The sequence below is a fragment of the Macadamia integrifolia genome, chromosome 4 (genome assembly GCF_013358625.1).
Source record: "Macadamia integrifolia cultivar HAES 741 chromosome 4, SCU_Mint_v3, whole genome shotgun sequence".
Taxonomy (NCBI): domain Eukaryota; kingdom Viridiplantae; phylum Streptophyta; class Magnoliopsida; order Proteales; family Proteaceae; genus Macadamia; species Macadamia integrifolia.
Window position 1 is genome coordinate 6964224 of NC_056560.1, and position 14556 is coordinate 6978779.

Sequence of the window (14556 nt, forward strand, 5' to 3'; positions counted from 1 at the left end):
TGATCCACATCTTTTAAGTTGGTTTTGTCTGTTCTTTTTTCTATTTTATAATTAACAATTAATGAGCATTGCTACCAATTTATAGATTGCCAGCAACGGTTAATCTTGTAATATAGAACAACTAATATCTCTATCATAATTAGCATAGTTGCTAATATGTTCACATATTTTTCTTTTTCAAATAAATAAAAACATATAAATTTAAAAAGGAAAAAAAAAAAAAAAATGGCAAGTATGCTAGCCGAGGGGAAAATCCCAATCAAAACAAACAAAATAACCAACAATATAGACCAAAAGGGAATCCATAGGAAACACAAATCAAGTTCTCCAGTCTATTGATCAAAGAAAGTATGCGGAAAACCTAATGCGATGATTCTGTGTGCAATTTTCAAGATCAGTCGCATTAACCTTGGTGAGACAGGCAGAAGAAAGCTGTCATTAGGTAATATTGACAAAGGAAATATTTTCATTTGGATTTACACTATCTTCATGAGGTAATGTTTCCGGAGTCTCTTTCGTGGAAGAAATAGAGCAACTGTCATCCTTGAACATAGTTATTTAATTTGAATTCAGGAATTATTCGGAATAATTCTTTTTATTAATTCAATGATTAAGTCAAAATATCGGTCAAAAAACAGGGATGATAAAATTCAGGTTCGAAAATCATTCGTTTACAAAAATAAAAAGCGGACAAAATGGATGTTATTTTTAATATTTGTAATATTTGTTTCATATTATTTATCAATTATCATATGTACATAACATACAAATGATATAAAAATTAAAATTTTAAAATTTAAAGATAAATATAAAAAATATAATTTTTGTTCCTAAAGTCATTTCTTATTACTCAAATAATTGAATCAGAAAGAGAAGCTGAGAGGAGCGGACTAAGGACAAATTCAATTTGACCCATGTCACCCACCATATGCATGTTCACATTAAAGACTAGAGAGAATAATGGCCGGAAGATTTAGTAAAACCAAAATGGGTTGAGATATTTTTTTTTGGTAGAAGGGTGAGAGATTATCTCAGAAAAAATAAGATTTGTCGGCTTCTATTAAAAACAAGAAGAAAAGTAACATTGGGGTAATAAATGCATAATAATCACATTATTTCTAAGGCCCTTTTTTTTTTTCTTGGGGTAAAATTTGGTTTGGCCGAATTATTTGTGAATTTTAAAAAAAAAATTCTGAAAAATTCAAGAATTTTTTATTTGATTCGGATTCGGATAGAATTATTTGTGAAATTCGATAAAATTCTATTCGAATTTGGGCCTTGAGTGACTCTTCGCGAATAATTCGGAGAATTAAATAACTAAGGCCTTGAGTAACTCTTTGCTAATAGGTTCTAAAGAGAGGGATAAATGCGAAAAATTAGAAGCCGATTTCTTTTCTTCTTAGCAGAATATTAAATATGGGTGATAGAGATGGGGCACAACAACCCCTCGCTCTTATTTATTATCGATTCCCTAAAATCTCCCCTCACATGAGCCATTACAACAACTTGTGTAGTAGACACCATTTGAACCCCAAGAAATAGGGTTGTTGTTGCATAAATCCAGGTGACGCGAATCTGCACAACTCGGATTAGAAGCTGGCCCGGAGGAAGCTCCGGGACCAGGCTCTGATGCCAAAGTTAGGTCTCAATATCCTTATTCTTACGTAGGGTAATCAGTCGATTGAGAGTCTTACCTGTAACCCTGGCTACGTGCTCCTTATATAGGCAACTTGAGTCCTTTTCATTGGTCGAGGGTCTCTGGCATGCTAACACGGGTCCTCTTCTCATTGGAGAGATCATCATTTGTCGTGGCTTGAGCTGGCCAGGCCTATAACGGTTAACTCAACCTGAGTTGGTTGTTATAATGGCTAACTTGACCATGGTAAGATCCTATAACAGCTAACTTGAACATGGTGAGGTCCAGAAGTTAGATAACCCCCTAACCCTGGTTAGTTACCTTAGTCATAGTTTAAGTTGGCCATTAGTATGGGGATTCCGTGTGCTAGTAGGTCGTGAGGTCGGGGTCCCTCTTGTTGGTCGAAGAGGACTTCTCATGCTCATACTAATGAGCTCAGGGGTAGGACCTCCTGACCATTGACTGATCAACGGATATATGGTATATCATATGCCCCCACTCTCCCGAGCTCCTAGCATAGGAGGTCGGGGGAGTATCTTGTTTACGTACTTCGACCTCTTCAATGACTGGTCAATGAGTATATTGGTATATCATATGCCCCCACTCCCTCGAGCTCCTAACATAAGAGGTCGAGGGAGTAGCACTTGCGTTTGGGCACGTGTCATGGTCGTCTAGTATACGAGGATAAGGATGCCGAAAATGCTCTCCTTAGATTCTATATTAGGCACACTGGTAGGGTTTTCTTCAAACCCCGAACTCTATCAATTATTTCTTTGAAAATTTTTCCCTCCTCAAAATGTAACCAAAAAAGAGGGAAGACGGAGGAAGAAAATTTTCAATAGTAGATGAATTTGGACCACAAATAGGTTCAAGGGTGGAAGGCAATGGATATTGATGGTTGACGGAATTTGGATCACATATCACAAGGTAGTTAAAGAGGGCAGAGAAGGATGTTAGAGAATGAGTAATAAAATCTATCTGCTACCCAGACTATGGCTAATTAACCCCTGTTCGCAGTCAAAGAAATGAAATCTTGAAAACTATTAATACTAATGCCAAGATCTCCCATAAAATGACCCAAACTAGAACACCAACGTCATCTCCATCACCTCCTCCGTGCTTGCCACCGCGGCCACTACCGCCACCACCATCCCCAGGGGAGACAACCCAAACAAGAAAGTCATCTTTTATTGCATGGTTTCACTTGTTTTACCAAATTTGTTATTATTTTATTTGATCTTGGGCAGAGCTAACAGTGATTAAAACTTGACAAATCGTTGAGGCATACTTGTAAAATAGTAAAATGTGGCGGGAGTTGGGACTTTCGAAGAATCTCTTTCCATTAATCTCGAAATAAAGACTGGTAAAAAACCAGATTGGAAGCATAAGAAGGCACAGTTACTAGGAAAAAAAAAAAAAAAAGTTGAATCAAAGTTTCAGTATTTCTTGCCCTTGTTCTTGGATTTGGTGTCCTCTGCTTCAACATCAAGAAGCTCCTCCAGAATCTTATCGTCCAGATATTCAAACTCAATCACATCTCTATTGCTTCCACTTTCACTTCCTGTTTCAACTTTTTCTTCTCTAGGAGGACCAGAAACAGCAACAGTAGAAGCATTCAGAGAAGAATCATAAGAATGACGTTCATTGGGGAAATTAAGGATTGCCAAATGACCCCTCAAAGAGAATGCAGCTCTATCATAAGCTCTTGCTGCTTCCTCTGCTGTATCAAATGTTCCTAACCAGAGACGAGCACCACGCCGAGATGGGTCTCTTATCTCCGAAGCAAATTTCCCCCACGGCCGTCGCCGAACTCCTCTGTATCTCACCTCTGGCTTTTCCATCTCTTTTGAAGTTGAAGTTGAAGTTGAAGACGAAGGTTCCTCTTCCATGCTCTGCTACTAAATCGATCTTATTTGAGAAACAAATAAGCAAAATCTGGAACTGGAACCCTTTTGCTGATCTCGACAAATTTCCAAGTTCTAAGTATCTTTGCTATTGCTTTCAAAAAAGGTTTCAAATTTGGTGGCAAATTCAAAAGATTAGATGCATGGAGGAGTCATTCATTCTGTCATGGAGTGCGAATTATAATCAATACCCACTAGTATTATATAATAATAGTCAGGTTTGACGGTTGGAAGTTGCTGCTACATAGACATTTCAGAGGGAAAATCCTTCTGCCACCTGCGAGGAAGCTTCTTGATCATATATTATATTTGAAGGAAAACAAGAGTTGATATTGAATTGGGTTCAACCAGTTGAAAGATGTTCAAACAACTCCATTCGAAGGGTCAAAAATCCTTTTCAAAAGACAGACAATGTAATCCCTGTTTGGGATTGTGGTTGAATCTTTGATAGAACAAGTGTAGATAAAGTCAGCAAATCCTCTGTATCTGTAAACTATGAACAAAATTAAGGGTGGATTGGATCTTTCCATCATTAAAAAGTTGTCAATTATGATAAAAGGATAAATAATTTGCCTTTCATTTTCGCGCGCCGCCTCGCATTAAAACTAGTTTACCCAATAAATAAATAAATAAAGTTACCCACTTATGCCATCATTGTCATATATAAAAAAAAAAAATCGTTTTGTGTGATGATTTATTATTAGGGAAAGAATGCCAACAGGTTATGTGACTACTGTATCAATGAACATGCGGGTTAACAGGAGGGCAGGCAAAGTCGTTGACCACATGGGGTTAGTCAGTCTCTTCATGTAGCACGTCTAAATGTAGAGGATGCAAGTAGTTAGCATACTTTCTCCCTCATTATTAACAATCTATGTCTGAATGTAGAGGATGCAATCATGGAACTAGTTAGCATTCTTTTCCCCTTATTATTATTAAGTAAAAAGTTTTGTGTACGGCTTATTGCACAATCATGCATAAAACTAGGGGTGTTAATTGGTTGGGTTGGGTCCGACCAGTCTCGATCAGGTCGGATTGGGCTTGGCCAATTTCTAGGGTTGCATTATGAATACCCATTTAGTTAAATGGGGTACAACTAATAATCGGGCTAGTCGGTCTCGAGCTTTAATCGGGCCTTAACTAGGTCATAGATCTATTTAACTTTAAATGGGCTTTAAACGGGTCTTTTTTAAAATTGATTTTTTAAATGTGCTTGAAAATAACAATAAAATGAGACAAATATGGGCATAGCAAAGAAAGATCCCATAGTTAAAATGGATTAAGCCAAAGATGGAAGCAGCTAAATTACTAAGGTATTCGATCTAACTATGCCTACACAACCCAAATTGAGCAAGTTTAAATCAATTAAATTATGCTTGAAAAAGATGAATGCTCATATAATAATCACCACCATCCCAATTGTACATATGACATAGCCTTAGCACTAAACACAAATGGTATTAATTTTTTTTTTTTTAAATTCAAATAGTATTAAAGGGGGTCAGGCTAGGTGGGCTTAAATGAGTCAGTTCAAGTCGGGCTTGTAAATGTGTCGGGCTAGCCGGGTGCCCGTCGAGCTAGGCGACTGCACCATGTACTACCTATTTATAAATGTATTGGGCCCGACAAGTGTATTAATCGGGCCAATCTAGGTTGGGACATAAACTTGTCGAGCTCAATCAAGCCTACCCGTGCAAGCCTGGAATTGACACTTTTACATATAACCATTGGAAAGGGATGAGGGTCTACCTGTGCACAATCACACACAAAACCTCTCCCCTTCTTATTCTTATTAGGGTTAAAAAATGCTACCTCCTAATGTACACTACAGATCAAGTTCCTCTGTCGCGCAATATGACGTGTAGTGTAGATCCAACGGTTGGGAGCACCTTCGGCTGTGCATCAATGTATAGGGCTACATGTCTGAGGGCTCCCAGCCCTATTCTAATACCTTGTAGCGCACGCTATAGATAAGCCTGGTACCACACTCATGGGGAAGTGTAGCTAAGACATGGACATCATTATAGGGAAAAAATAGCCTAAAAGGTAGCATGGCTCCTACGCCTAGACACATGGGCAGTGAAATGGCCACCCCACCCTTCTAATAGGTGGAAATCCCACCCATATTGATGCTTCTCTAGGTGCTCTCATTGTCTTTGTGCTAGTGTAGGGGCCACACTATCTTTTATTATTATGGGAGAAGGTTCTCTAAGCAAGTAGGTTACTCTACACCTTCTCACAATAATTTTTTAAATTAATTTTTATTAAAAAAATAATTAACATAATAATCCATTGTGAGAGGATATGTAATATGCCTCATGCTCAGAAAGCCTTTTCCCTTATTATTATTATTATTATTATGCTTGAATCTTTTACCAAATTTTTTTTGGGGTAGAAACGTTTGAATCTGACTTGAATTCAAGATATTGCATTCCCACTTTAACCAATCAATCATAAGATCCATATTTTGAGGTGTTAAAAGAAATAGCATTTGGTGTAGGTAAATTGGCAATCAATATCATTTTTTGTCTCTCCTGGGTTGGGTAAGGCGGGTTACGTTCTCTTGTTTTTTTATTATCAGTTTCATTTTTAATAAAATTCTAAAGGCAATCCCAAGTCCCAGATAATATTCGGGATTAAAAAAAAAGAGTAGGTAAATTAGCTCGACTCAATAGCCACTCTACTCAAGACTCCTCAATGTTTACAAATTGGGAAATTTTCATTCAAAAGGTTCTCATTTTTTTTTTTTTTTTTATTTATTTTTAATAAAGAAATAAAAATGCATTAATTAAACAAAGAATATACATCTACATCATTTCCAGAAAGAGAGATAGTTGTTTTACTCTCCATTGTTATATAGGAAATTGATTTAAGAAAAATGACCACTTAACCCCAAGGGAGTAGATGAGTTGGCAAGGGACTCCTTCCTCAAGAAACGTGTGGTTCTAAGTTTGACTCCTCTTACGTCCTTGAAGCCACTTACATTGGGATGGGGGTATTTAGTGTTGTTCACTTGCTTTAGTCCATATAAAAAAACTCATAGTTTAGCTCATCAAACACTTCGATTTTGATAAGCTTATTATGATGACTCTTTTTATATTGCCACGAAAATTAATGATGTGGTAATTTTAAATGTTGGATAATTTGTATATATTTTGAATTAGCCATATATCAAATTTTAGAATCCAATTCAATAAAAAATTATTCGGTTTAAAGGAAATCCATGCATGCTTATGATAGGGGGTGTGTGTTGGTTTGGTACAATTATGATCGGATTGAATCAATTTTCATTACATAATGGGCCAAGCCGAACAGGTAAGGTGTAGTTTGGTTTCAGACCGATTGGATTTCGGTTTTGTTTCTATTTCCATAATGGTTCAGGTCGTTCCAGCTCAATTTCGGTTTTCCATATACATCTAATGGAAAATTTTCTCTATTTTTTTTTTTTTTTTTATCAGTTTGGTTTCAATGGTTTCCACCGGTTTCTAAAAATCCTAAATGAAAGTTGAATCGGTCAGCATTAGTTTGGTGTCGCTAAACCAGCTAATTTTGCTCAGTCTGATTGGTTCGGGCTGGAATGTGACACCATTACTTACAATACTCTCACCATTGCAGTGCATTCTCCAATACTTGCGAAACTTTAATTTCCACTTGGCAAACTTTATTCGGATTGAAATTTTACTTGTGAATAAACGACCTTGGGATCTATTTGCCCACAAAATTGGGCACCAACCGGATCTATCATGTGATAAATATTTTAATTATCTTATTGAATTTACTAAGGTGGGCTGTTCTTTTGCTAGTCTCTAAGTTTGATGATTGTAAGTTTGTGATATTCAATGGGAATTAAATGCTGTAGTTGATTCCCTAGTCCGGAGGGCATTGTCAATGTGAGCAGGACAATCTGGCCCAATTGCTTTCCGTGATTAAAGGGAAATTGTAACCCTCTTGCTTTCCGTGATTAAAGGGAAATTGTAACCCTCTCTCTTCGCGTATTGCTCGCATTTATGAATAGATCGTCTTTTACCCAAAATAGAGGATGAGCTGATCTGGCAAGTTTTTCTCTTTCAAGTATATCTCTATTATCTATGCGTATGACAAATGACGAAAAAAACAATTGTTCTGATGGGTATTCTTTTAGTCTAAACCTATTAATTCCTCCATTTACATGCAATCTTCAATTAAATACATTCTCGGGGTAAAGTTACGTAGTTTTCGTCCCTCAGACCTTGCACATGCGGGAGCCTTATGCACTTGGTATGCGTTGTTCAACAATGACGAGTTTGCAAAATTTCTTTGTACCATATTTTGAGCAACCCATTCCATGATCCTGCAAAATTCTTGCTAGAACAGGTTGTATCAAGAACAAATTTGGTATATGTATTTTAGCTTCCATTCATTCTAGCAGATGATATTAGGGGCCTTCCTTTTGGTATGAGACTTTTTAATAGCCCATGGAGCATCTGTTGTAGGCTCATCAAGTGGGCCTCCATAGGCCCAGTTTTCTTAGGGGCCTCCCTTTAGATATGGGACCCATCCCCGTGGGCGTCAGAGTGAATTTTTTCCATTCAACTCTTACGACAGTTTGATGCTTTACGGATGTGGCGCCATTTTGTTGGTGTTTGGTCCCTTTCATGAGGCATGGATCCAAACTAAAAGCCTCTGGATAAATTTAAGAGTCCACAAGGCCCTGTTTGTCTGTGGGAGTATGGAATGAGATCAACTGTGGGAGTATGGAATGAGATCTATTGCTCGGGTGAAAGATAGGATTGAAAAGTGACTTTTAAAAACCATCCCCCACACCTTTTGAAAGTTAATGATTTCATGTTTGGGAATGAGTGGAATGTTAATTTGTTAAATTCATTACTCCCTATTTTCTTAACTAATACGAGCATTCAAATTCCTATTTCTGATAAAAAGGACAAATGGTGGTGCCACCTCTCAAAACATGGATCTTTTTCCACTTAAATAGTTGTCAAATTTCTCAAATCTAATATTTTTACTAACTCCAGTGGATCCTCAAACAGGTGTACCTGCATCATTCCATGCTCGCACTGGTGGCTCTATCTATAGAAGCTCAAAATCCACCCCAAATTTAAACTTTTTTTTTTTTTTTGAAAATAGCACATGAAGGAATCCCCACTAAGACATTCTAAAAAAGTGGGTGGATATTGACCCTATTTGCAGTTTGTGCCACAACCAACATGAGAATACTTGGCATGGTTTCTTCTCTTGTGAATTCTCAAAAAGGATATGGGTTGCTGGTCCATTAGGCCTTAAAACTGAATTATTAAATGGTTCTTCATTTTCAAATTTAATCATGTTTTTCTTTAACTCTAACACCATCCCTTCAAATAATTTGGATTTCTTTTTCAGTGTTTTTATTATTATGTGTTACTATATTTGGAAACATAGGAACCAAGTCTCCTTTGGACATGCTAAACCCAATCCGTATGTCATACTACAACAGGTAGAGTACTGGATCTCTAATGGCATCCCCATACACTCTGATGAGCAACAAGTGATCATACATAACCCTACACCTACCCAGACATTAACACTCCCTTGTTTTCAATAAAAAAGTTCTAATTTGCATAGGGTTCACTGATAACACCAAAAACATTTCTAGTTGGGTTGTTTCGCTTATAACCGAAGGGACGTGTATCTTATTTATGCTAATTATATGATGACAGGCAAGCATCTTGAGGCGACAACAAGGAGCATACTATATGGGATGAACCAAGATAGGGGAAAAGGATGAGAGATAGACGAAATCTAGAGCGATCAAGGGAGTTGGAGAATCTCATGTCTACTGACAACACAAACTTATGGCCATGGAACGCAATACCACTCTTCTTGGAAACTGCAGATGTTTTGTTTAAATCGAAATTTTGTTACAAAAGCAACAATGACCTAGTTTTCTTGGTCAAAGCCTTAACCCACAGGGCTATGAACTTGAAAACACTAATTAGGGATCCTAATATCTTGATGGACACTTATTTTAGTAGTTAATAAATTTTCTTTTATTTTGATTAAAAAAAAAAAAGACTTTTCTATTCTAATGGCAATGCAAATGTCTAGTGTTTTTTTTTTTTTTTTGGGATGAAAAGGAAAATATTAATTAAAACCATAATAGGGAATACACATTATTATAAGATAATCGGTGGGGAATAGAGGTTCTCCTTATGAGAACCCAAAAAGCTAGCATTTTTAAGAAATTAATTACATCTTCATTAGGAAGTTAGAGATGGAAGTTAAGTTTATTCAGAAAATTCTGAATATCCCAAAAAAAGAAGAAATTTAGGTGCTATGGTTAGTCAAAAATTTTTGTAGAGCCTCAGAATCGATCCAAATGTCCTCATGTTGCTAGCCTTCCTCTTTTGCATGTTTCACCCCGTGAGCAACCCTCGAAGGTATGTTTCATCGGTGCTTCTTGCCATGAGATAAGAAGCTTTAAATAAATCAACATTATTTAAAGCTAATCAATGACACCCACACAAATAATGGTTGATGGGGGTCCAGGTGGGGGTAAAAGGGGAAAGGGGTCTCATGGATTGAGATCATCTGGGTGGGTTTATTGATATTTCTTGTTTGAGCAGTCCATTGATTAACCGAATGAAGAATCATATGGGGGATTAGGTCTATCCTGTTTAAAAAGCGCAACATTCCTATGATTCCACATATAATAGCAAAAAATAATAAATTATCAAAAAAAAAAAAAAATTGGTAAAATGTCATGTGGAACAGAATGAAAGAAGTACAAGAGAACCATTGAAAAGGAAGCTTCAATGAAAGCTTCAGGTCTTAGACTCAGTGGGCAAGCTGTCCAAATCCATTTAGTGAACTCACAATGAAGAAAAATATATATGAGTAATAGATTCTTGCTTGTCATGATACAATCCACAGATTGGATCAATCTCCTTTCATTTCCCTAGGATATCCATTGTAGGAACCCTCTATGTGCCACACTCTCTAGAGAAAAACCTTGAATTTCAGGTGAAGTTTGAATTTCCATAGAGAAAGCAACTAGTGAGAGAAAAGAGATAAATATGCAGACCTGTTTGTAGCTAAATTAGCATATAAAAATTTATCAGCCAACTTGGTTGTGAAAATCCCTGTTTTAAAGAGATTACAATACTAAATATCTTGATGAAAGGAAATAGAAATTTTCTGAATGTGGGTGACAACATGGGGTGGAAGAATTATAGATAATAAAGTATTATTTCAGGTATTATTAAAGATAAATTACTCAAATAGGTTAAAGAAAGAGGAACGGATCTTTGAATAAGATAATCAGTAATGGTAGGTATCCAAGAATCATCCCAAAATAGAGTATTCCTACCATTTTCAATTTTTATAAAAACCAGCTTTTGAAGAGTTTGGAGAATACTAACAATGCTCTCCCAAGAAATGGATCATTTTCCTTTTAGTGTATTCTTGTGGGAAATGGATGGCTTAGAGAAATATTTGGAAGTAGAACCTTGACCCTTAAAAGAATCATTTTCATTAAGTAAATCCCAACCCAACTTAAGGAGGAGAGCAAGGTTTTGGGTTTTAGAACTTCTGATACCTAAACCACCCTGAGAATTAGGTTTGCAAATTTTGTGCCATTCAATGAGGGGGAATTTTTTGAAGAATCAGTGTCACCATTCCAGAAATGTAGATAGGTCAAATCCAATTTCTTGCAAATAACTTTAGGAAAAGCAAAACAAGACATCAAATATGATGGAACCGACGCGAGTGCAGATTAGATTAGGACCAGTCAGCTAACAAAAGAGAGTAGATTTGCTTTCCACATACCAAGTTTGTTTTGAACTCTTTTCACAATGGGAAGAAAATTTGTCCTTTTGGCTCTTTGGTAAAATAATTTAGTTCTCAAATAAACCGAGTTCGAGTTCGATTTCATTTCATCAATTCCAAGACAATGATAGTGGGAAATTTTAGTCCTATGGTCAACATTGGAACTAAAAGCAACACCACTCTTATCCAAGTTAATGCAAGGCCGGGTATGTCAGAAAATAGATCAATGATGCATTAATAGTTGATACATCCTCAACCGAGGCCCAATAAAAGAGAAAAGTATCATCTACAAAAAACAGATGAGACATATCTGGAGCCTGCCTAGCAATTTTTATTCTTTTAAAAAGATTGAGGTCACGATAAATCAACATAAGTCTAGGCTACAGTAAGGATGTGAATTTGTAACCGAAACTATTTATCAAAATCGAACCGGTCCATTACACCAAAATCACAAAACCGTTTAGTAAATGGTGCGATTATGGTTTCAAGTTTCAGGCCGATCGGCTAAACGGGTTGGGTTGGTTTTAACTGCGAAACCCGTTGGTTTCAAACCGAATTGAAACCGTTTAAACCATTTAAACTGTTTAAACCGATCCGACTAATCCGTATAACAAATAAATAAAGCATGGACAGAAAAAACAAGGGCAGAATCAATATATCACTTCCAAAAATATAACCCTAAGTAAAGCGATTGGAATGAAATGGATTTGAGACATCTCGTGTTCCCTACTTCCCTTTCCATGGTTTGAACCCATAGTTTTCTCAATCAAGTACGTACGATTAATCTATTAGTTAAAAGATAACTAAACAATCTTCATTCAATTCTTCCCATCTTCTTTCTTCTTCTTCCCAAACTCTAATCTAAGGATATGATGATTCATTCATCTCTTTCATTTGCATGGCCTTGAGAATTAGGAACTTGGGTTTATGAGTTTATAAAAGGATGCTCGGGAAGATGAAAAGGATCTTGGGTTATAAATCAAGTGACACTGGAGAATGGCCATGCAAAGAAATAACACTAGATTATCAAATTAAGGCATACCATCATCAATATAGAATCTCTTACTTGTGGTTGTCAATTATTTTTGGATAAGCTTATGATCTTCAGTTTAGAAATGGTTGCAACTTATAACAAACCGATTATGAACCGTTTCCGTTTACTAGATGGTCACGGTTTTAGAAAGTGGAACCGTTTAGTAAATGATGCGGTTATGATTTTAGTCAAATAAATATGAACCAAACCGATCTGCACCTTTTAAACCAAAACCAAACCGACTAACACCCCCAGGCTACAGGGTTCCATGGCTAAGACAAATAGGAATGGACTTAATGGGCAACCCTTACCAATACTCCTAGAGGGAGTTCAAATAAATTGAAAGAGGATCCTCTCAGTTTAATAGAGAAGGAGGATGAGGTCATTTGGAGGGGAAACTAGATCTCCCAATTTATTGCTAGACCCCAAGAAGTCAAAGAGACCCTTGATCAATCCACATTTGAGTTTATCATAAGCCTTGGACATGTCTAACTTGATGGCCATAAACCCAGTCTTACCGTTAGTGTGTTTCAAGTAATGAAAAATTTCCTAGGCAATGATAATGTTATCAGAAACTTGCATTCTATGGATAAAAGCAGATTGGTATGCAAATGTCTAATTGATTCAATAGGAAGAGGGAGAGAAACAGAGTATTGCGGAGTATATAAAGTAGATTTTTCCTTTCTAGGAACAATGCAAAAATCCCACCAATTTGGCAAGACTTTCAAAGGGGTTGAACGGGAGAAATAAGTACAACTTTTCTATTTCTAATAAATAAAAAAAAGGGTTGCATTAGATACCTCAATTTTCTATCGAAATGGAAAAATAAGTATAACTTTTCCATTCCTTTACTCCTACTTCATCAAAATCCCTCTAAACAAACAAGGCCTATAGAACTATATTTCGTAGGACTAATGCCATTAATGAATAAGGAATATCAAGACTATAGATTTAGTTACCAGTATTGATATTAGATTGGTAGATATCGATCTAATTCCAATTTGGATTAGATCAGATCAGACTGGTGTATATCCATCATTTTTTCCCTAAAAAAAAAAAAAAAAAAATCTTTACGATTTACACCTGAGATACTTGTAATCGATATGGATCAGTCAGATATCAATATTGATCGAGATGATACAACTGATATAGCCTATCCAGTACTGATACTTGAAACCATGATCAGGGTCCATCCTCTAGACTTTTTCTTTTCCTTCTTACTGTTGAATGGGTGAAAATACTCTTCTAATTTTTCAAGAAAGGATTATTATAGAGTGAAACCAGTTTGGACCCCTCTTATATAAATAGATTACTTTGAACTTCAAATTAGGCTGGACAGTTCCAGGTCGTAGAAAACCATAAAAGCCAAATTGATTTCAAACTCTTTTATGACCTAGGTGGTCCATGACACGACTGACCAAAGACTATATACCATGTTACATTCCTTTCTTCATGTGCTACATCAAAACCTTATTATATAAAAAATAAAATAAATAAATAAATTAGCATCCATTTAATAACTCTCTTATCCATCTATAGTTAATAAATAAAGGCAACTAGTAAATAGCATCCATTTAATAACTCTCTTATCCATCTATAGTTAAAAACATAAAAACAAATGGGGTTGATGGATAAAATAAAGCAATTCAAAGTAAGAAATTGAAGGGGTGGGGGATTAGAACACCAATTTGAATGTCCTAGCTTTTGATGAGCATAAAATCTTTACACTTTCCATGAATTTCAAAGGACCACTACTTAGAAAAAAGACCCTGTTTGAGATTTTAAATGTAACCGTAAGCATACGGATCAATGTAGCTACGGGTCGAACTCAGGGAGAGCAGCCACTTTATTTTTTTTTTCTTTTAATAATGCGAAAATAAACCTATTAATGGTTGTGATCTAATTCTAACTACCGTCCTAAACATATGTATCTAAAATAACGTCCTAACCATTCGTCATCTAAGAATTTAAAGACACAAATCACGCAATTAAAATTAAATAAATAAATAAGTGAAAATAAACAACCCACGCAATTAAAAAAAATAAAGGAAAAAAAATACTGACATAAAAATAAAGTAAAAAAAAGGGGAGAAAACTAGAGAAAGACTCACAAGTAGATTTCTCTATTTAGCCCGAGGGATGCATCATAATATGAGCTTCCCTACTTGACCAGAGAGTCACTC

At 36.0% G+C, this 14556-nt stretch overlaps 1 protein-coding gene across 1 annotated transcript; it reads right to left on the reverse strand.

The window, feature by feature from the left end:
* Positions 1 to 3019: 3019 nt before the first annotated feature.
* Positions 3020 to 3524, reverse strand: LOC122075573 (ethylene-responsive transcription factor ERF098-like). Its single transcript, XM_042640646.1, has one exon. It carries the CDS (start codon positions 3475 to 3477, stop codon positions 3073 to 3075), a length of 405 nt encoding a protein of 134 aa, XP_042496580.1. The 5' UTR covers positions 3478 to 3524; the 3' UTR covers positions 3020 to 3072.
* Between the last annotated feature and the right edge of the window lie 11032 nt (positions 3525 to 14556).

Bases quoted from the DNA above. Each gene is read 5' to 3' on its own strand.
- LOC122075573 (XM_042640646.1), bottom strand. From the start codon at position 3,477: ATGGAAAAGCCAGAGGTGAGATACAGAGGAGTTCGGCGACGGCCGTGG.